At 37.1% G+C, this 24,880-nt stretch overlaps 1 protein-coding gene across 13 annotated transcripts in view; it reads right to left on the bottom strand.

Annotated features, from left to right (window-relative positions):
• The window catches only part of LOC100680429 (protein unc-79 homolog), a 2,400,004-nt gene that overhangs the window by 254,877 nt on the left and 2,120,247 nt on the right, over positions 1 to 24,880 (bottom strand). For all 13 annotated transcript variants that reach the window (XR_004345182.1, XR_004345183.1, XR_004345184.1 and 10 more), the window contains one exon: positions 12,287 to 12,514. Coding sequence is in view for 10 of the 13 variants with exons in the window: in XM_031923950.1 (XP_031779810.1) it covers positions 12,287 to 12,514 (228 nt within the window). In the remaining 3 variants the exon portion in view is untranslated. The remainder of the gene's footprint in view (positions 1 to 12,286; positions 12,515 to 24,880) is intronic.

Genomic DNA, 24,880 nt, shown 5'->3' with positions numbered 1-24,880 from the left:
TAACAAAACAATAAGTTGTATGAATCAAATTAGTAGAATGATAAATAGTAACACCGAAATAATTAACACAAATTTACGACATATCATGGTAACTCTGAACGACCATAATACGCAATTTGAATTATTTAAAACTGTTATAACTCGTATTGTGCAAGAACAACTCTTTAAATTTATTAGGAAAAATACAAAGGTCATTCGTTTTTACTGATGGAAGATTCAATTTTGAAATGCTAACTCATAAACTAACATCAAGTATAAAAGCTCATTTGTTAGAACTTTATTCTTAAAAGGAATTAATATCACATTATCATAATCTGTTTGACTTTCGATTTGGTCAGAGATCAGTCGTTACTATCCATGATTCTATAATCTATAAATCCAAATTCCTATCCTTAATTCCATTGAATTTTTCCTGTTTCAAAGACTTGCTGTAATCAAACAGAACAATAAGACGAAAATCATGACCATACCATGGACGCTGGATGGGCCAATAATAAAATTATTTTCAAGAAAATGTCAATTGATATATTAGAACGACTATATATGTCATCAAATTCTCGCAGAAGATTTAAAAATAATCGTAATTTCAACAAATATACCTCTAGCATTGGCATATTCACTCTCAAATAATTTAATATTAATATCCAGCAATTATCGAATAAAAATTAAAAGCAATAAGGACAAAGTCACATTTTATGAAACAACATTTTCTGAAGGTAGCAATCTGTTTATACAAGGACACTGGATAGACTACGATCTTGGAGAATTCAAGACGTCAGAAGTTCAACCTTTGAATATTGAAAGTCATCAACGAAGGTTTAAGCCATTAAGAATACACGTCATACCTATGATGGAGACACCAACATTTACGAAATTTAAAATAGAATTCCACAAGTTAATAACATAATTTGTAATTGTCATTGTAATTATAATAATTGGAACAATTTTCATGATATATAAATCCTGGGGGGGGGTCCCTGTGCTCGGTCCACTCGTTCACCACCAATACTATTAATTTTACATTTATCTAAATAACAAAATAGGTAATGATTATTTATACATCAATTTTTTCCACACCACCCATGAGGTAAATAAAAAGACGCGTTTTTTCTTCTGTGTACAATAATGTTATGTTTTCTTTAACTTGATTTCTAATTTAAGATTTAAATTAATTATTTCATAGAAATTTAAATATGCTCTTGAATTATGTATTCTATTCGTAAATATTTAATACTTTCATCACTTTTATTCAAAATTATACGAGTACATCAAAATTTCAAAAGAACTCTGTATCGCCACACAGTGTTGTTACGTCATAGGTTAAATAAGAAAATAATGAAAATTTAAATAAAATAAAATAACGACGCAGCTGCATGACAAAAAAACATTTTATTTTCCGTAGAGCTTAAGAGCAGGCGAGCGTCCGGACAGGGCAATTAGGCAGTCCGAAGAAATAGCCATTAAGAGCACGCGCAGGTACAGCGATCGGGATCGGTATACAGCGGGCAGCGGCCCTATCGTAGAATTTGTGTGCAGCCGGGAAAAACCCAAGTATCTGCAGAAATTGCGAGCGACAATCTGGCGCTCCGAACTTTATTTGTGCTGTGTCGCAGAATACGAAGCCGTGCAAAGCAAATTTTAAATTTTAAAAGTAGAATATTTATAATGAATAAAATAAAAATTTATATATATATATATATATATATATATATATATATATATATACACACACACACATATATATATATATATATATACAGTATGTCTCAGATAAAGCGGACATAATCTTGTTTTGGCGATTTTGGAAAAAATAGTTGGGGCTCAACAAAATTTTTTTTTCCAATCGATAGAGTAAACTAAGCTCTATCTTTTTACCGAATGATCATATCGATGCGATTTTTCGTTAAAAAGTGGCGAGAGGTTGAATGTGACATGGTTAAAAAAAAAGTTTGGCAGAATGTTGTTAGCTATTCCATTGGGTAGACAATGGTCAAAAATGGTTGAAACCGTGATAAAACGACAACTTTATTATAAATTAATTTTTTTTGACGCGTACAAAAAATCAAAAATTTTGGTTTTGTACGAAGTGAATCAGTCCGCGGGAGCTATAAATGGCGACCGCAGCGGAACGCGGAACGGAGTGGAATTGTACAGAGTTGGTTACTAGTATTGTTTATGTTGTCATCCGAGGTTAGTTCGTCTGCTATGTGTACGCACAACCTATAAGCTGGCTCGCCGCGATTTTAATGGACTATTTGTTTAAATTCGTTTGTGGTGTGCAACTTAATTAAGTTTCGGGGGTGCGCAACCTGAAAGCGAGAGTCGCATATATCAACTTGAGTGAAAAATGTTGTAAAAATACGGATATAATAACGCACAGTGGTGAAACATCCCATAGTTTTCAACATTTTATCTAATTTAATAAATTTTCAGTGTCCGCAGCATGCATACAACGTTCCACGGCAGATATTAGTGACTAAATAACAGATGGTACTTGATTTTATTTTGAAATTCTGTTATGTTATGTCAGGGAAACCAATTTAAATTATTTGTTTGCTTCATTCGACATTCATCACTTCCGTGAAGGTAAGAACCCCGTAGAAATTGCGACTTCGATGCAAATTCAAATTTAATAGTTTTCTTGTTGCAATATTCTTATACGTAGTAGTTTAACACTATCGTTTATTTGCTGAATATCCGGATTAAAAACTGTCGTTAGATAATAAAACATTTTTGTTTATTAGAAAATTAAATGTTCTTCGTAATTCAAAGTAAAGTCATTAAGATTACTTATCAATACGCAATCTCATTAACGAAATTTCTATTTCAGATAATGATGGAGGACGGTCGTAGCAAGGGCTTCGGTTTCGTGTACTTCTCGCTCGCGGAGGAGGCCACCAAAGCTGTGACAGAGATGAACGGCTGCATCGTCGGCTCGAAGCTTTTGTACGTGGCTCTGGCCCAACGCAAGGAGGACCGCAAGGCCCATATTGCTTCGCAGTATCTACAGCGCGTGGTTAACATCCGTATGCAGCACATGGACCAGGTGTTCCAGGCCGGCGGTGCTGGTAGCTACTTCGTGCCGATGCTGCCGCAGCCTCAGCGCTTCTACGGACCAGCTTAGATGGCACAAATACGCACCACCCCGAGCTTGCCCGATCAGCCGGTCAGGCCCAACGCCCAGGCCACGGATTCCAACTTCGCCGCTATGCACACACGGGCGTAGCCGAAACCATGAGTTCCTCCTCTAGCCTCAACCTTGACCACCTTGCTCGGGATCGGCGCCGGTATCTTTTCCTCCACTCGCTCGTATATGACGTTATTCTGAACGATCGCCGCCGGATCCTGGACCCTGTTGTTGCTAATAGTCGTGGTCGTCACGACGCCCTCGTGAATATTGTTCGTCAAGTCGATGAGTTTGGCGGCGAGAACGTCGAGCTCCGCTAAGTTGGAGCTACTGCTGGTACTGACGACCGGCGCTTCGGTAGTCTGCAACTGGAGAAGTTTTCCCTGCGCGTCCATGAACACTCGTTCGCGTTTTTCCGTCTCCACGGTGCACTGGGCATTCTGGACGAACTTTCCACGGCTGCCGACTCCTCTCTCGTGTGCACGACCTGATCCATACTGCTGGTAGTCTTTACCTCTGTCGACAAGCTACTGCCGCCCGCCACGGCCGTGTTCATCAGCTTCGCGGCGCTAAGCTACAGATGCTTGTTGCTCTCGGGTCTCAAGTTTTTTTAAATCTCTTTTTCTTAGGCTTCGCCTAGATGCCTGAATCACCGTACTTTCTGGGGATGTGCGAGTGGCACGCGGGCGGCTCCGGGCTCAGGCTCGGCGTAGAGCAGATCGACCAGGAGCTGAACCAGGTTTAAAAGGCCGGGATCCATGAGCGAGAGGGACCGGGCAAGCAACTTTTCTGTAACCAGCACGCGTTCTTCGTATTAGCGCGCAACTTCGGAAAATCTCAGAGGCTCCTCTATCTGAGTAAGCCGTGGTAATAGTAAGGATCTCGCGATCGGAAAAACTTTTGCCGCTGACATGACACACGAGGAGCTCGCATAGCCGGGCCGATAGAAGCACATGCTTCTTTTAGATCGAAATTCGGAAAACGGCGGATTGTTGCCTGCATGCAAACTACGCCGCCTCCGCGGACTCGTGTAAAAACACGTGCATGATCTGAGTCGGCCGCGCCGTGCCTTCTGCACGCCCGACGTTAATTTACAATAAACAGGGTCCTTCTGGCCCTGGTTATAACACGGCAGAAAGGTATTAACCGAGTGTTATTATATATATATATATACAGGGTGTTTCATTTTAATCCGACCACGACAAAAAACCATGGAAAAACTAATTTTAACGAAAAATGACCTTAACAAAAGTTGAAGGGGGTAAAGTGGGCCATCGAATAACACAAAGACCTATGATCTTGAACTCGATTTTCAAGGTCATTTGAGGGTAATTGTGATTTTTTTAAATAGGAACCTCTATTTTAGACCTTGGAATCGGATAGAGTGGATAAAATTACGTCACAAAGGATATTTAAGTTTGCTTTGGTGACCTTGAGAAGGTCAATTCAAGGTCAAATAACAAAAAATCTGCTAAACAGCTGTTTATCTGGTTTTATTTTACTGCTGTCGAAAGATGACCTTGACAAAAGTTGAAGGGAGCAAAAGGGGCCATCTAATGACACCAACACCTTCGACCTTGAACTCGATTTTCAAGGTCATTTGAAGGTCATTGTATTTTTTTAACGGGAACCCCTATTTTTGACCTCAGAATACGAAGCAGCGGAAAAAATTACGTCGCAAATGACATTTCATGTTTCCCTTAGTGACCTTGAGAAGGTCAATTCAAGGTCAAATAAGAAGTATCAGCCTAAGATTGTTTTCCTTTCAATTTTTTCGTAGAATTATCATTTTGTTATTGTAATAAACATTAAGAGAATAATTGATTTAAAATGTGATTATGCTTTGCTGACTTCAAAACCATTTTGTAAGGTCAAAAGTGCAAAAATGCAATGTCAAATGTTATGTGGAGTCCATATTTATATCCTAACTTTAGTGTTGCCCAGGAACAACGACGTGGACGTAATAGGATTGTGTTCCCTTTGGGGTGCAAAATTCGATGAGGAAAATTAGTAGCCAATTGTGTCCACGTCGTTCCTGAGTAACGCTAAAGATAGGATAAAAATTCGCTTACGAAAACATCCCAAGAACTGAATAGAATCCAAAAAAATGGTGGTGTCTTTGGGCACCTACATTCAAATCTGTACATAATAAAAGTGAGAGGCAAGGAGACTCACTCTAATCAAGCACCCCAAAGGGAACACAATCCTATTACGTCCACGTCGTTGTTCCTGGGCAACACTAAAGTTAGGATATAAATATGGACTCCACATAACATTTGACATTGCATTTTTGCACTTTTGACCTTACAAAATGGCTTTGAAGTCAGCAAAGCATAATCACATTTTAAGTCAATTATTCTCTTAATGTTTATTACAATAACAAAATGATAATTCTACGAAAAAATTGAAAGGAAAACAATCTTAGGCTGATACTTCTTATTTGACCTTGAATTGACCTTCTCAAGGTCACTAAGGGAAACATGAAATGTCATTTCCGACGTAATTTTTTCCGCTGCTCCGTATTCCGAGGTCAAAAATAGGGGTTCCCGTTAAAAAAATACAATGACCTTCAAATGACCTTGAAAATCGAGTTCAAGGTCAAAGGTGTTGGTGTCATTAGATGGCCCCTTTTGCTCCCTTCAACTTTTGTCAAGGTCATCTTTCGACATCAGTAAAATAAAACCAGATAAGCAGCTGTTTAGCAGATTGTTTGTTATTTGACCTTGAATTGACCTTCTCAAGGTCACCAAAGCAAACTTAAATATCCTTTGTGACGTAATTTTATCCACTCTATCCGATTCCAAGGTCTAAAATAGAGGTTCCTATTTAAAAAAATCACAATTACCCTCAAATGACCTTGAAAATCGAGTTCAAGATCATAGGTCTTTGTGTTATTCGATGGCCCACTTTACCCCCTTCAACTTTTGTTAAGGTCATTTTTCGTTAAAATTAGTTTTTCCATGGTTTTTTGTCGTGGTCGGATTAAAATGAAACACCCTGTATATATATATATATAATAACACTCGGTTAATACCTTTCTGCCGTGTTATAACCAGGGCCAGAAGGACCCTGTTTATTGTAAATTAACGTCGGGCGTACAGAAGGCACGGCCCGGCCGACTCAGATCATGCACGTGTTTTTACACGAGCCTGCGGAGGCGGCGTAGGTCGGGTCGTAGAAAATAACACACGAGGAGTTTAGATAAGGAAATGTATTTCGATTGTACTATACACGGAGGTGCAAACGCCGCACATTCGACGAACGATAAAGAGAGACGAGAGATATTACCCCGTCGACGTGAGAGAGTGAGAGTGCAGGTACTTACAACTCAGTAGTGGTAGTAGTACTTGACGCAAACAGACGTGGTCCAGTCTCGGACTTGGAGATGCAACAGTTCGGACGGGCGTCACAGCAACTCGTCGGTAACGCACGGACGAATATCGTTCGCTCTCGAGATGCTCGCACGACTCACAACAAACCCGCGTATAGTAGCAGCGCGAGCTACTCGTGTGGATAGCGCAGCGAGACTAACTCTAGTCGCGGTTCTCCCGGCCGTCGGCATATCGTTGTCATATCTCGCCAACGCTGTACGGCCAGGCGGCAACCGCGCTACCTATGCTCTCACTCTCTCTGTCTCTATCTTGCCTGGTTTTTTCGTTCTCGCTCGTTTCGGCGCTCGTTGGCAGCTTGCTGAAACAATAATCTTATTACATTTAGTACATGATTAGCCGTTAGACATTTGACGTGCACTTGCACGTTACAACAAGTATTTTGCAATTTTTTTCATTAAGAATGATTGCGATTTGGCTTGTCGAGCTAATTTTGGCCACAACAATTGAATTGTAGTACACTGTTACGTCTGAACGTCGGCGCACAATGTAATATTCTCCGTTTTGAGTCAGCTTCCGCTGAACTCGGGATGAAGTCGCTCTCTTATTTATTTTAATAATTTATTCAAATCTCTTCCCAAACTAATGAACAGGTTTCGTTAAACTGTAGGTCAAAAGGCCTCCGACAAGCGAAGTCCAATCAACCCTCCAGACATTTCGACAAGTTCTCCCAAAATATATTTATAAAATAAGCGGCAACTTTCAAAGCCTGCTCACTTTACAAATTCCCAAATCTTTAAATATTTATTAATTAACTTATATAATTTTCACTTACTTTTCTTGTTAGAAGATTGCAGCAAATTCAGAGTTTACTGGATTGTAAACTCCTTCCTTCTTGTTTTTGATAAATAATAAAATTTTTAGTGATTGATATATGTCCGAAAAATAATTAAATGAAACTTCACTTCAAGTATGTTTTAGTAATGTATATTTTGAAATCTTTGAAAATTGTTGTCCACTCTTCAGCCACCACCGCTTGTAATACAAAATTTTAAACTTAAATGTTACTTAGGAGCAGCCACCTCGGCTGACCTCCTCGACGAGAATCTCATACAGACTGAACTTTCCTCCGCACGCTTTTCTTCCCTTCGCCCCCGCGTCGTATCTTTTCCATAGGCCCATCCCTTTGGGTCCGCATCTGCACCCTCTATATTGGTCATCGACGTATAGCATCGCTGCTTTCCGCTTGGCTACCGCCTCTTCCGATCTTCTTCCGCTCCACTTGCGGTCCCACCCACGCTATTTTCCTAGCCTTGCCGATTTCCCGCTAGATGGCTCTCCCTGTACTATTTATAATTTTCATAAAGTTTAATTCAAATTATTTCTAAATTTTACAATATTTGCTTATATATAATAACAATTATCAACTATGATTTTAATTTACTATCGCGATCAATTTATGTATTATAATATTTTATTATTATTTAAACTTAATACTATTACTATTATAACCTATCTGCTATTTCTAACTAGTTTTTCATAAAATATTTATTTAACTAAAAACATCGTAAAACCTGTGCGAGTATAAATTCCTTTCTACGCCACGAATATGAATTCTACATTATCTTTGAAATAAATAAAATATGCACAGTTGCAACTTAATACTTTTCAACTGTCCATATTTTATATATATATATATATATATATATATATATATATATATATATATATATATGACGCAATAACAATTCTGATATTAAAGCAATATATAATCTTGAAGCTAGCTACGTGCCAAAGAATTGGCAGCGGTTTTTTATGTTGAAAAGTCAGACTTTAGCCTATTCCTCGGGTTTATTTCCGGTTGACCCTCTAGACGAAGTTGAGAAAATTTTAGAGCTATTCTACTAGCAATGGGTTGTGTTACGTTTTCTTCAAATTCATCTAAATCATCATTATTTGGCATATTATGTCAATTAAATTCCGGTTCATCGATCTTGATATTAAGTGTGTCATGTCTAATATTCAGACTTGTGTATTTAGATTGTTCTTTTTAACCCGTTCTTTTAAAACTTTATGTTTTTTGTTCAAGTCACTGACTATTTTCGTTGTTTCGTCTAATTTTTACAAGAGGTATTGCAAAGCATCATAAACTTTACGAGCCCACTTGGCGTTAAAAGGGCAAAAATTTTGAAAAATGAAGATTGAAAGGAGTAAATTACGAATTGATTTATAACGGAAGGTAAAATTTCAAGTCATAGAATATTAGAAAGTTATTGTTTTGAAAAACTTAATTTTGAAACTACTAAAAATATCCCTCTCACAGTATTTTAACTACAAATATCTTCTTTCGCAATGTTTCAATTCAACATTTTTGTTTTATAAATTTCTGCTAATCTTTACCCTTTCTAATTTTTAATTTTCAAAATTTTTACCCTTAGCCCTGCCGAGGTACTCGGAGTGGCAGCACCGCCCTGTCTAAGTGTACTAGATGATATGTAGTGTAATGGTATCCCTGATGGTTTAGAAAATATTTTATATACAAAAAGGTGGCATAATAAGCGAAGAAAAGGAAAATATCCAGTATTTTCATTGCCAAATATATTCTACGTATTCAAATTAAAATCTCCGCATTCATATTAAAACTACAAGTGTACAAAATGCCCTCCTAAAATTTTAGCCTAAAAGAACCACTTATTCACTCGAAATTTTACGGATAGTGAACAAATTTACAAATCATTGCTGTGAGTGCTACAATGGGTAAGTAGGGGTAACTTATGTTTTAGCATAGTAAATTTGAGGGTTATTTTACCAGTATCACTAAACAAAATTTTAAATGATTTACTTCAATTTTGTAATTTTTTCTTGTGAATCTTTTTTTCAGGGTTTGAAAGTGTTCTCTACTGAAAACAATGAGCTGATTATCATTATTCTTACGACGGATGACTCGAATCAATCTATAATCGATAATCCTTTTTTTAACGCCAATTGGGCTCGTAAAGTTCATGATGCTTTGCGATACCTCTTGTAAAAATTAGACGAAACAACGAAAATAGTCAGTGACTTAGACAAAAAAAAATAAAGTTTTAAAAGAACGAGTTAAACAGAACGGTCTAAATTACATAAGTAATTTGTAATTGTATACATGACACACTTAATATCAAGATCGATGAACCGGAATCTAATTTACTTAATATGCCAGATAATGATAATTTAGATGAATTTGAAGAAAACGTAACACAATCCATTGCTAGTAGAGTAGTTCTAAAATTTTCTCAACTTCGTCTAGAGGGTCAACCAGGGATAAACCCGAGGAAGAGGTTGAAGTCTTACTTTTTAACAAAAAAATAAAGGAAATAATCTTAAAACTAACTGCTCTTACGAATACAAGTTAAAATTTGTTATAAAAACTAAACCAAATAAAACAAAAATCTAACCCAGCTAAAAATAATCATATGAGAGTTATATAGTAATCGTGTGCGATTCATATGAGAATCACATGAGGCTCATGTGATTCTTTCGACCAAATTCTTACGTAAGAATCATATGATTTTCATATAATTTATCGCAAATTCTTATAAAAATAAATAATCATACTACGCACTCTATAGCCTTCTGACAATGAAAAAAACGTTGCCAATTCTTTGGCACATAGCTTTCTCCAACGAAATTTATAGTTCGAATAGATATAATATTGTTTAAATATACACTATGTTAATGATTTGTAAAATTATTTTATTCTTAATTATTTTACTAAAGGAGTACTTGTCACAATATCAAATCATATAATTTTCATGAAAAAATTCAAACCTTAATATTTTAAATACCATAGGGGCCTCATAACCACATAAAATCATGAATTTTCTCAAAACATTCTGACCTTTAGTTAGCGAGTTATGAGGTTTCACAAAAATTGTGATTTTTAATTATACAGGGAACAGGGTGAGAGACAAAGAATATGAATCTAAATACCTTTCAAACGCATCGGTTTAATAAGTTGCAAAAAGAACTTAGCCAAGGTAAGCAAAAGATCTATCTTTTTTCAAAATGTCAACTTAAAATTCAAAATGTTAAGTCTTTTACTTCCGTAATCGCAGGATATCAAAAGCCAATTTTTTTGGTTTTTAATTTTCAGCCCAAAAAGTAATCGACAACTTGATTTTATTGTTACAAATATTTTTACTGAAGCCGAGGAATCGTAAATTTATTATATCTCTTACAAAAAATAGAACATTAATCGTACACTTGATGATCATTTTTCAAAGTCAGTGGATAATTAAGTTATCTTTTGTAAGAGATATAATATATTTAAGATTCCTCGACTTTAGTAGAAATATTTATAACAGTAAACTCTATTTTCTATATGCAAACATGTATTTAAATAATTTATCACTAAAGTTTGAATTTTTAGTCAACGATGGACATTGAATACCAATTTTCTCCGCCAGTGACTTTCTTTATTTTGATGTTTACTACTTCTGAAATTTTTTTTTAAAATGATCTAAGTTTTACTATAGGCTTTGATTATGAATTTTATCTATTTTTAGTACAAATTTATGGTTATCTTCATTTTTAGTTAGCGATACAGGGTCTCTGACATTCTGGGACCTATACTAAGACTTTTTCACCATAAAAAGGTATCTTCATGAATTTTTTGGTCGTTGCAGGATGGATGAAATTCGATTGGATCGAACTCCTGCTTTTTCAATATTAAGGTTTAAAGATAGGTATAACATATATATAGGGCTATAAGGAAATTTTTATTAAAAAGCTAAGAAAATTTTACAAAAAAAATCAGTGTGTTTTTCGAAGAGAATTGATTGAATTGATCTGCAAATTTACAGGTAACATCGTGGCGTCCTCACATAAATTCAACGTGTTAACGGTATTCATATATAACATCTTTTTCTTCAGTAAGCTATAAAATTTTAAACAAGAATCAAATTTAAAGCATTTCTATACATATGCATATAGATATGATATCTATTGAGTCTCTAGATGTTTTTGATGCTATAAAGTTTTTATTTTAAGTATAATTTACTTGCCCGAAATGTAGATCAATCGCAGTACAATGTTGATAATAGTTTTATTATAATTTTTATAATAAATACATAATTTTTAGCCAAAAATGACGTAAAAAAATGATTTACACGTTATTTGATGGGGAAAGGCACTGGAGGGGGGGGGGGCTGCGGGGTTAGGGAGGGAATCTGTAAAATCTTGTAAAGCATGCTTCTTTACGGTTCTCTATTATTTTTAGTATAATTTTATAGCTAAATAGCTAAATTTCTTTTTTATTTTGGTAATTTTTAGAATATCCCAACTAAGGCTTTTCAGAATAAATTCAATTACAACGCAGGCTTTGTTCTGATTACTTATGAAGTTTAGTAATATTTGGTCATTATGTACGCCATATGGAATTGACGTAAACTATTATCAACATTGTACTGCGATTGATCTACATTTCGGGCAAGTAAATCATACTTAAAATAAAAACATTATACCATCAAAAACATCCAGAGACTCAATAGATATCATATGTCTATTTGCATATGTATAGAAATGCTTTAAATTTGATTCTTGTTTAAAATTGTATAGCTTACTGAAGAAAAAGAAAAAGAAAATATATGAATACCTTCAACACGTTGAATTTATGTGGAAAACTTAGGGGTTGGGGGCTGTGGGGGAAAATGGGTGTAATGACCTTTAAAATATTATAAACGTTCAAAAGTTTTTTTGTGGGGGGCTGTTTGCGTGTGTGTGTGCGTATGGGTGGGGGGTCATTGCCAAAATAACTATATAATAAAGAAAGATAAATGAATAAGCAACTTACTTGAAGTACAAATTGCAAGAGTAGTATGAAATTAGTATCTGGTAGCGTAGTTTTAAATTTAATTGCTTGTATTAACTCAAATACAATCGTTCTTGACAAATAATGTTTATCACGATCCTTAGTAAAGTTGCGATAGCACAATAAGCACAATTCAAGTAACAATGAATACGTTATAACACAATTTTGTATTGCATAACTGAGAACTTTTGAAAAAAGATCTAATAAACTCTGAAAAAATATAATAAATTGATATGATTTTTGTAGAGAAAATATATAAATTATATATGCAATATTACTTGGTATACATCAAATTAAGGGGACGTCACTATTTCAAATTTTCAAAATATTCAGTTCGCATATAACCAAAGTATTATTTAGATAATACTAGCACCAATTAGACGTGACAATTTTCAGTTAAAGCTAATTTCTTGTGTTTTATAATCGGTTTAAAAAACACCTTTTACAAGGTAAAATGTTGGAAACTATAAGTTTGGTCTCCACCCTGGCAAAAAATAACCCAACAGTTGATTATAGTTGGCCAACGAACCTGCTAAAACCGTCCCTTTGGCCAATAGTTTACCGTTGGTAAGCATTTCTACCAGGGCATAAATATACTCTAATGAATGTAGTGAAATCAATTCTATATATGTCAAGCATCAAGCATTAAAGTTTAGCAGGTGAGATATGATCAGCTGACTAGTGGTTATTAATAAAAGGTTAGTGTTGGAATATAGGCGCTAACACCCGATACACGCCCCATATCGACGGCTCCTAGCGCCCATGACGTCAAGTCAACACAGTCACGTGATCTGCCGCTCAGCTTCGCGGCGCGCGGGCTGCCCCCACACTTTTCGCCAGTTCTTCGAGCAAGCAATATCTTCCGTACCACGCCACTTTTTTTCTTACCACGCTCTGTCACGTTTACTTAAATAAAGCCACGTTAAGTTCGTTTATTCTATTCGAGTGTGTTCTTTTTCGTGTCTTATCCTGTTTCTTAGCATATCGCGCGTAGAAAATATCCTTTATATTAAGTTAAGTTATAAGCCCTGCTCGCGATTACTGCGCGGATCGGTTTTCGTGAACAGTGACACAAGTGAATGAAAAAAAAAGAAAAACTACGACCTACACTCACGACTACGCCGCTTAACAAAGAAAGCCACACGTCCCGCATCAACCTACAACGTCTACAAAGTCAAGCTTCCTCCAGCTAACGCACCAAGGTCACCGCCAATTCAAAACAATGGCATCAGGTCCATTTCGATGGTAAAATCCGGAACCTACGTGTAAGTACACGAAAGCAAATTTGTAAAGTAAAGTAGAAACAAAATACAAAGTGAAGTGAAAAAACGCGAAATATTTGGTTTATTAGGAAATCTAAAATCAAGCCAAAACACGGGTTTAATAAAAACTAGCGCGCCATGCGCGGGCTTACGGCCGCGTTGGCTTGCCGCCTTGCATCGCGAAGCGTTAACCGTGTCGCGGTCGTGCCTAAAAAGTCAAGTGAAAAAATGCGAAAATAAAGTCTAAAACAAAATCCCAGAAAAAACGTGTTAAAATGGAATTCACGAGAATGACGTCGAGAAAACGACGCCAATAAGCATTTCGAAAAATTAGGTTCTCATATAAGCCAAAACGCGCCGAAACAAGAAACATCGATTTGACAAAACGCATTTTCCGGAATTTCAAGGCATAGCCGCGCGCGAAGCTTCTCGGAACGAAGCGCCAGTAAAAGGGTGGTTGCTAAGCAACCGAGCAAACATGGCCGCTTCACCACTCTCTCGCACGTTAGCTATACAGAACGGAGGGAGAGAGAGAGAGAGTGAGAGAGAGAAAAGAGCGAAAAGACGCCGCTGCAAACAACGCGCGAAGCAAGGCGCACGTGAAACGCGGCAACGCCATTTTAAGTCGGACGTGCGATATACTTTAGTACATGTGCACAAGAACGGAGGGAGAGTTGCTGCCGATGCGTTTACACCTAGTAACAGACGGCTTACGAACACGACACAAATTGAATGATATCTGTACACATGTGTGTATACGTGCGGTTCGGGAAAACAACATCGACACACACGATAAAGTGAGATCTGAAAAGGGGCCGTGTGCAGGTGCGCAGGTCACGTGATCACTCTACACGTACGCGGAAATTTTAAATTGCCTACGCGCGCTTATACTACCAGTGCAAGTCTGCCTGCGTGCTGCGCTACTTGCAGACTCCGCGTAGGTGCGGCTGCTGAAGTATAAGCGCACTCTGCAATTAATTAAACAAAGACTAATTCATAGTACGATATGATACGCGTGAACGAAATACTTATACGCCTAGTGTAAGTCTGCCTGCGTGCTGCGCTGTTTACAGACACCGCGCAGGTAAAGCTGCTGGCGCATGAGTAAACTCTGCAGTAAATTGAGCATTTAATTAAAAAAAAAAATGAAATGATGTTGATTTCAGCCTATGAATGTGCAGACCGGACAATGAAAAGACAGACTAAGAGTAATTATTAATTGCAAAATGTTTCAACAGATCCAAGCTCAAGCTCAAGCTTGGACTGGTAGGATATACGGGCAAAAATACCGGACGAGTATGGACTGTACCACAAACGGCTTGACGAGGAACTTTGGCTCATGCTCTACAGTGGAAATATATGGATAATCGCTAGCAAAGACAAAAGACTTCTGCTAGGTAATGAAGTTATGTTTTGTATAATTTATGTATGTATATATAAATAATGTAATTTACTTGGTACGTGCGCACGTACAGACACTAAGTTGACTGTTTCATTGTAATTATGGTGGTTTTATGACGTTCTAAAAAATGAAAAGAAAATTTTAGTTATTCACCAATAAACAAAGTAAAACAGTCATGGCAAGTTGCGTAGTAAGTATCTTAAGAGTTTTTCCTAATTGATAATTTTATAACTTAACTTAAGTAAGCCCTTTGTTGACCAAAAATAATTTTGTTGATTCATTATGATGAAATATAATAAACTTTACTTTAGTTGATTGATCTCAGTTCTTTTTTATCTGTTATTTCGTTGCGGAGTATATCAAACTCGCCTAACCTTTTACTTTTTTAAAAGTTAATTTTTTTTAGAGATTTCAGTCATATTAGTACTTTTTTTTTGAGTTTTTCATATTTCTCCTGAAAAAAATATAAGCATCTTTAGCACCTTTTGACCATGGCTTTTTTGTAACATTTTTATCATTATAAAATGAAATCACTAATCGTTCTGATACACTACCCTCGAATGATTTCTACACCAAGACACCAAAAACCACGGAGCGCACCACCTAGACCTTATCAACGGCCACCCTGTAGACCTAAACGCCACCCTAGAATTCTTTCTACACCTAGACACAAAAAACTACAAAGCGCACCACCTTGACCTCGTTATCGGTCACCTCGTACACCTAGACACCGCCCTCAAATTATTTCTACACCTAGACACTAAAAACTACATGTGAGCGAGCATGCAGAAAACCTATAAGAGGAATATCCATCTGTATATAGCTGTGCGGCCAACTTCACGGTTCTAGCATTTTTTGATTTGATTTGAGCATTTTGTGAATGACACACTCGTGTATTATATCAAAGGTAGCTGTTTTTATCAATATTTTTGTTGAATCGTAGTTTAGCATAATAAAACATGATATAAGTCAAAATATATAAAAGACAACAAAGAAACGCATTTATTTCTTTGTAATGAAAAATGCTAACCCCAACATATAATTAAATAGTAACGCGGGCGCCGCGACTTTGTCTGCTTCTCAAACTCGCCTTCGTGGCGCTACCGCGCCGCTTGATATATTTACACTATATTAAAACACTAAAATGAGCAATTATGTAAAAATTCACCGGAACTAGTAAATCATTCTGGGATAATAATTATATTATAATAGATCTGTAATACAAACATGAATACATAATCCAACAGCAAAACAATAAAATAAAAATTCAAAATTAAGTACACTTTTTCGATAAAGTATGGTTCACAAAAAGTGACCTGGTAATGAAACATTTCACATAGATTACATATAGGGATAAAATAATGATAAATATTTATATTTAGGGGATTATTATTTGGTAGTTGATTAGAAATGAAGAATATGTATACATATATAAAAAACACAGTAAGATTGGTCCAGATGTGTCGGATGCTGTAAATGATAATCTTTTTAGAGAAATATGACAAATATGTTTATTTGTATTTATAATCTAAATTATTTTATAAATCATATACGCCACATAGATACCTATGTATGTTTTACATATATCATAAGTAGTGATCTTGAGATCCGGTCCAGATAAAAGAGATGCTGGTATATGTGTGGATGTGATCTGGTTTTTTCAAGATATTTGTTTATAAATGTGAAATGACACCTGCTCTATGTATTGACGCATATCACAAGACGTAATATGCAGATTTAGTTCGGATAAAAGAAATGCTGCAAATAGTTATTCGTGCAAATATGATATTATTTTTAAAAGATATCTGTTTGTAAATAAAAAATGATAACTGATCTATGTATTCACCCATATCACAAAACGTAATCTGCAGATTTGGTCTGAATGAAACAGATGCTGAGGATAATTATCTGTGCTTATATAATCTGGTTTTTCTAAGATATCTGTTAGTGAATGAGAAATGAAGACTGCTCTATGTATTCACGCATATCACAAGATGTACTCTGCAGATTTGGTCCAGATGAGAGGGATAATAGGAATAATCATCTGTGCAGATAGACTTGTTTTTTTATAAATATCTGTTCATGAATGTCAAATGACGACTGCTCTATGTATTTACGCAGAAAACAAGACGTAATCTGCAGATTTAGTCTGGATAAAAGGAATGCTGCGATAATTCATCTGTGCCGATATGATCTGGTTTTTTAAAATATCTATTTTTGAATGTAAAATTACGTCTGCTCTATGTATTTACGCATATAACAAGACGTAATCTGCAGATTTAGTCTGGATGAAACGATTTCTGGAAATAGTTATTTGAGCAAATATGATCTCTTTTTTAAAAGATATTTGTTCGTGATTGAGAAATGATTACTGCTCTATGTATTCTCGCATATAACAAGATGTAATCTGCAGATTTTGTCCGGATAAAAGGGATGCTGCGATAATTTATGTGTGTAGATATGAACTGGTTTTTCTGAAATATCTATCTGTAAATGTAAAATGACGACTGCTCTATGTATTCACGCATATCACAAGACGTAATCTGCAGATTTTGTCCGGGTAAAAGGGATGCTGCAAATGATTATCTGTGCGGTATGAATTGGTTTATTAAGATATCTGTTTGTAACTGTAATATGATGTATGTAATCTCCAGGCCGGATGATAGGCCCTAGCTGACATTATCACACAAAATTAGAGTTGACGAATCGGAGTGGCGGCAGTTGGAGCTGACACCAGTTTGTCAAGTGCTCCCCGATTCAGATTTTTTTTTTTTTTTTTTTTTTTTGGACGAACGAATTTGTTCGACGCGCTTTAGTTGGGATAAGTGTCGTTGATTTTGTAGTAGAATTCCAATATACGTAACAAACTGCAAATTTGTTCGAAATTGTTTTTTGTTGTGCGATGTTTTTTAATGGCAGCATCGTACCAGTGAGTGACTGGTTATGCATAAAAACCGTGCAAAGAAACTGAGCATACAACAGTAAATGAGCGATCGATCTAGACATTCAAGGAATCGAACGCGAGTCTAGGATTCGAACTTGCATCCAAAGACTCAAAAATCGAGATTCTGATAGAAGAGCGCACAACTGTGATACAACACGCGCAATAATCGTACTCGTGTACGGATTCGACCACGACTCACGGGGTACTTTTATTTTTCGGGTTTTTGCGAAATTAAATTGAGTGAGTGTGTATTTTCCGGTTGCACTAAAGTGTAGAGTGTTTGAGCACTAAAGTGCAGAGTGTTTGAACACTAAAGTTCAGAGTGTTTGAGCACTAAAGTGCAGAGTGTGCGCGCGTCAAGAGTAAGACGAGATACTCTGACGTTTTTCTCACGTTGATTCGGTTTGTGTTTTGTTGATCGGAATTAACGAAAGTTTGCGTTAGTTTAGCGTGAAACAGTCTTGTTTCTTTTAAACTGAATTTTGGGATTCAGTTACGCTACATCGACACGTCGACGAATATATGTGTGCGAGCAGACAGACTGTAATTTCGTAGCTTACGTTGTAGCAACGAAAATACAACCTAGGAGCTATCTCTATCGTGTGTATAAGTGTGACAGTTTCGCGAGCTGCCACAAGCGCTGAGAAAGGTGGTAACATGACGCTTAAGCACAATGAGGACGCAAGAATGCGCGAAGAGAAAAGCGTTAATTCCTGCGTTAGCGTCCGAGATGCAACCCACTTCTGGGGCTATTACGCCATTTTATTACCCAACATGGATAATCGTCTCCGCGAACTGCAGACAACGAGAGACGTACCAACGTTAGACCTGAGCAAGACGTTTGGACTTCTTATGGCCAAGGGGAAGTAAGTCAAGCTCGCGTCACGAAGGACGAAAATAGAAACGGACTCAAGGTTCGCCTGGAGTTCAGGCGTGAGTCCGCGAAAAGCTGCACAGAGATGACTACAACGGAGAGAAGTTTAGTCAGCGGCAGAAATACAGGGTAGCGCCACCTTATCACCCTTAGAAAACTCGATAAAGAGGGTGAGCGATCGGTGCTTGGCACGATCGTGTAAAGATTTCAAGAGCGGCGAGATAGTGTTACAGCGTGCGAGTAACGCGTCAGCGTTAAGCGCGTTACTAAAAAAGCACGACATGGACCGGTAGCGAGCAAGGCTGGCGAGTTCGTGACAAAGGAATTTGCGTATAAGTCGTGGTCCGTTGGACAGACAGATAGCTACCGGCCATAAGTGCGAACGCATCAGCTCTCATGTGTGAGCCTGACTGCATCGAGCGACGACCGATAGCGTGCGAGAGAGTGAGAGTGTGTGTGGTCGCAAGAAGAAGACGTCCAAGCCAACTCCTGCTACAAGAAGCAAGGACGACCCGGCCTGCCGATCAGCGGTCAAACGAGAGGACGTCAGCTCCAGTGAATGAGCCAGCAACACCATCGGCGTAGAGTGTGTGTGAGTGTGTGGTGTGCGCCTACTGAGAACGGCGACTGTGAGTAAGTAGGGCTAAGCCCTTTTTCTGTATCGCGTCAGCAGTAGCAGCGGCTACAGCTTTGCGACTTGGTGCAGCGGCACCAAGTAACGGCCTTCTCGTTCGCACGCGTAAGCTTCACGAGATACTCTCCACGCCGAGTCGACATTGAGGTAACTTGGCGCACATTTGTAAAGGGACAATATTGGCCGCACAGTATATAATTATTTTATTTTGTTTTAATCGGGACTAGCTTTATTTTCCCAAGTACTTCTCTCCCGTTCCCTACGTCCTCATCGCGAATACCGCCGCCTCCGCGGGCGTTGCAACAAGCGATTGCAACGCAAAACTCAGAAGCCGGCTCCGCACAGGGGAGTGCAAAGAGATATCACACGTGCGAACACGGCGTTCGCAAAGTAGCTCTCGCAGCGAGCTGCGTTGCAACGCGGGTAAATCACAGGCGTTGAGAGAGTTCTCCGCTTCATCGAGGGCTTGTGATCCGGTCGAATATTGCCGAGTTTCCCCCGAAATTTAACCTCATTACAAAGTTCTTTTAATATCTTTGAATGTAACATTGATTCGCCTAATAAAACAACGTATTTCAATAAGATATAAATGTTTGAATATTTTGTATAGGTTAGAAAACTCCATTTCAAAGAATATAAGGTTGCGGTGCGCCTGACAGCGCGTATAGTACTCTAGTACTTATAATTGCCATCGTGGGCGCTACCGCGCCCCTTGATTTATGATTTACTGATTTTTATCGACCGAAATTAAGAAGATAATTAATTTATTTCATATAGTTCGACTCACCTATTTTTAAGTATGAACAATTTTTTATAGATGGTGTCTCGTAAAAGGTTTTGATGTCCGATATTCTTGCAATTAATATAAAAAGAAATAATCGAAAATTATGTTTTCTATTCTTCCAACGTAAGCTAACTTTATTATGTTGTTACCCGACTTCCACGGCGAGGACTTGTTGGTAAGGTATATTTTTCGAAAGTCATAGGTATTTTTTCTTTTATTTCATTTATTTTCAGCGCATCTATTTATTAAAATGCTGCAGCTGTTTTATGTAATTTCATATTGTGGCATTTAGCTGATGCATTTATCTTGAAATCCTGCAGCCATTTCACAAAATTTTCTTTTTAGTATTCACCCGTATGGAAATTTTCAACAGTATTATAACGCAAATCACTGTACGATTGTGATACATTTCGGTACATTACTGTAGATTTGTGTACGTTGACGTACATTCGCGTACATTTTGGGTGGAATTCAGACATTAATTACAGCATTATATGTAATCGTACGCAAACATACGCAATTGTGCGCGAACGTACGCAAACGTACGTCAACGTACTTGACCGTACAAAAAATTGCTGGAATATACTCATTTATACGAATATGTACAGCTTTGTACATTGTCAGAGATAAAATAATTTTTATACGTAAAATTTTACGGTTCTAAAAGATACTCGCTTGTGCATAAGCTTACGTACGTAAACGTACGCGAACGTATACGTGAACGTACGTGAATGAACGCGAATGTACGCGAACGTACACAATTGTACAGAAAAATAATACTTCTTAATTTTCTGATTTTTTTATATAGAAGTACACAAGGGAATTTTAAGTTAGTTTACATATTTATTAAGCATTGCTCTGTTAAGGGAACTTATAACATTTAAAAAATTTTTTGTTTAAATTGAATTATTAAAAAATAAAAATATTCTAGCTCACAGCCAGTGTTTTGGAGTTATTATCTGGATGGAAAAATCGTATTGGCCCTTATTATGTGAATCTTATAAATTTTATTAATTTAAAACAACTTTGAAAAAATATACTAAAGGAATAAAATTCTTTGATGATTATCGTCTGATAATCAGCTGATTATCATTAGCATTTTATCTCATATAAACGCATATTTGTAACTATCAGCTTGAACAAAAATATTAAGCTGATATCACCTGATAATCAGCTGACGTTTTGGCACGATTGCCAGCAGATTATCAGCTGATTATTAGCTAATAATCAGTTGATTGTCATCTACTTTTCTTCAGTAGGGCTATGTCCTAACAAATTACAATTTCCAATTTTTTCATACTTATTTAGTCGGTTATTATTACATATATTGTTATTTATATTTCTTGTATTCACTGAAATATAATGTTTTTGATAAAGTAATAGTAATTGCTGATAAACCATTAGTCTATAAACAATTTGCTGCGCAAAACGATTATTTCATTTTTTTTCATTTTTAAAATCAAATGTACTATTAGCCAGTTTTCAACTGTATAGTTTAAATGTAATAATAAGTGAATATTGTAATACATGTATTGTTTACAGTATAATTTTTCAATAATATACATTTACCTACATCTACGTACGGTCACGTACGTTCACGTAGATTCGCGTACGTTCGCGTACGTTTGTATATTTTGCCGTACATGCTGACCTAAATCCTTTTTTGTAAATGTATTTAAAATGTAGGATTCGACACTGTACAACGACATATCTACGTACATTCGCGTACGTTCCTGTACAGTTGTGTAAAAAATGTCCGAAGTCCACTCAAAATGTACGCGAATGTACAGCATTGTAACAGTTACGTATTGAAATGTATTACAAATGTACGGTTATTATTTCCGTTCGAGCAAGCACATTCATTTATTTAAATGCTGCAGCCATTGTATGAAATTTACTATTATGATTTTTATGTTTTTTACAGATAAAAACAATTTGCAGATTATATATACAGCAATGTTAAAAAATGCAAAGTATACTTGAACACAATCCCTTAAATGTGTATATATATATATATATATGAAATGTAAATATAAAATATTAAAAAAGAAATGCTAAATTACTATTTAATGTTCTAAATTATAAATCGAATGTATATTGAAACATGTTTAGTGTTTTTTCCTAAAAGTATTATAAAAAATGGATATGTTTGAAAAAACTCAAAATATTCTTAAAAAAATTAAATTTTCTCTTAATTCCAAACTTAAAAAATCTAACTTCTATAATATAGAATGATTTATACTCAAATACTTTAACTAAGTCATATAATCTTTGATCTATACACTGAAAAAAAACACAGCCGTTTCTATTGTAGAACACGGCAGTTTTAGCGAGTGTCGCTACAGTAGCAACTTTTCAGTAAAAACAGCGAGTTGCCACTGGTAGTTTTGGCAAGTCTCGGCGAGCTGTCTCTATCTCGAGGATATGTAGGTTATGTATCACCTTTTGAAACATCAAAAATCTTTAGCCCAGAACTCAGCAGATGTTACAGTTTCGCATAAATTGATTATTACACTGTGACAGTGCATATGCCCTCACAACAGCTCGGTATAAGCCCATCACATACACGCGCGCGAAGCACGCACTCACATATCCAAACACGCATTACGACGACTATCGAGGCGGCAGGAGCTGCGCGCGAAGCATATAGAAGTAGAGTAAGAGAGAGAGAGAGAGAGAGAGGGGGCAAAAGGAAAACAGCATAACAATAGCCGACGCCGACTTATAAACACGCAACAAGAGATAATGAGATAGCAGAGCCGGATTTATACGAAGCAATCCGAAGGGCCCCGAATCCATCAAACAAGGACTATCGATCACCAGAGAGAAGCGCGACTCGCTCTCTCGACTCTCGACTCTGGTAGCGACCACACGTGGCCAGGAGCCACGAAAGCCGGCCAGCCGTCGGAGCCGCTCATCTTCAAGGGCGCGGCTCCAGACCAGAGCATCAGGCCGAGGGTCACGACATCGTACCCAAGCTAGAGCAACCCAGTGCCGGCAGCTCTCGCCAACACCACAAGGAGGAGTTCGGTGGGCCGCCGACCTAACGGTGCTGACGAGGTGGAATCTAGAGCAACCAGCCCGTCCAGAAGCGGCAACGCAACGTTCATCGGCAAACCCGTGAGTCTGTCCTGTGTCGGCGAATAGCCCATCTATCTCTCTCTCTCTCTCTTGGCTAACTTGGCGCATGTCGCATCATGTGCAGAGAAGCACAAGCGAGCATAGTTTAGTGTAGGGCCAAGGGCAAAGCCCGATTTTCGCGCATAGTGCGCCGGCCGATCTCGATGATCGTCTCGACGCACGACACATGCACACACGATTGCACGTAGTGCACATTGTTATTTCGAGTGAATAAAGGTTCCGAGGGCGGATGAAGCCCGAAGGTTTTCTTAGCATAAATTATTATTAGAGTGTCATTATTGTGCATGCTTAAACCCTTGCTTCCATTCATAAATAAACTGAGCACAGAAGGACTACGCCACTCTCCGTGGTCCGTCAAGACGGAGATGCTGAGCAGCCGAGGCGAGTTCCTGGTCGTCACCCGACGATCCTTTTGTTAACGTGGTAGCCTTGCGCGTCGGTCCCTAAGCTCGGTGGGACACACTTGTCCGATTTCGCGCTAGCAAGGCCACAACGTTACAATGGCGCCCAACGTGGTTGGAACTTTAAACGTTTTACTATTAATTGAAAAATTAAATTCATAAAATCATAAAATCACCGTACGCGCAAAATTACAGTACAACATTACAATCCCGCCCAACACGGTAAAGTCTGCAATTACAGAAGCAGCAAAAATCGAAAATTAACTTAGAAATTAACGTAAAATGGTTGGAAGCATGGATTAAATAAATCCGTACACATTAGCATTTCGAAATCATACATGTTGAAAAAAATAGGGAATTAGCTAGAGCAGGAAAATAATGCACAAATATTCCTTTGGAATGCATTAGTGTAAACAACCTTTGAAAATTTCCGAAAGGAATATTCCATAGAGAAAAACAATAGTCAGGCACGACTATATGATATAGTCGAGCGTTAGACGCCGAGTTACACTCAGGCGTTCCAAGAAAACACAACACATGCGAGCATTTTATAAGCTAAGCCGCTCGAATAAACAGAGCAGAATTTAGAGTATCGACACTGCGTAGTCGAACTTATATTTACCAAGGCAAGAGACTGAGATATTATTCAGTCCCGTTTGCGCTTATATTTTTTTCCCCGCACGATGCGGTATAAGGAATAAATGCATGTATGATTGAATGAAAGGAAAAATTCAAAAGTATTTAAAAATATCGCACATATGCACAATATTGTTACTAAATTCAATTGAATTGAATAAGATGCGTTACACGGAATAAAAGTGCTACAAAATATCGCCTATTCACGTTTTACAAATTGAAGCAAATCGCAAATCGCGAAGAAAAGTTCAACAATTACTTTCGCTAGAAATAAGGCAAATACGATTAAAAATAAAATGTCTATTGCGATTTGTTACAAAATTTAACTATTAGGTGCGATAGCCCAATTTATTATTAAGTAAACCGAAACAATCGCGTGAGCATAACAATGAAAAATATTCTATTCAGACAATTTAAATCATAGTTCAACGTAGATAATTTCAACGCAACGAAGAAATCCACGATATTGAATCCGATGGAATCTTAGTTACGCACACG

The sequence above is a fragment of the Nasonia vitripennis genome, assembly GCF_009193385.2.
Source record: "Nasonia vitripennis strain AsymCx chromosome 2 unlocalized genomic scaffold, Nvit_psr_1.1 chr2_random0002, whole genome shotgun sequence".
NCBI lineage: Eukaryota > Metazoa > Arthropoda > Insecta > Hymenoptera > Pteromalidae > Nasonia > Nasonia vitripennis.
Note: the sequence above shows the minus strand (reverse complement) of the source record. Positions and strands in the feature narration are given on the sequence as shown.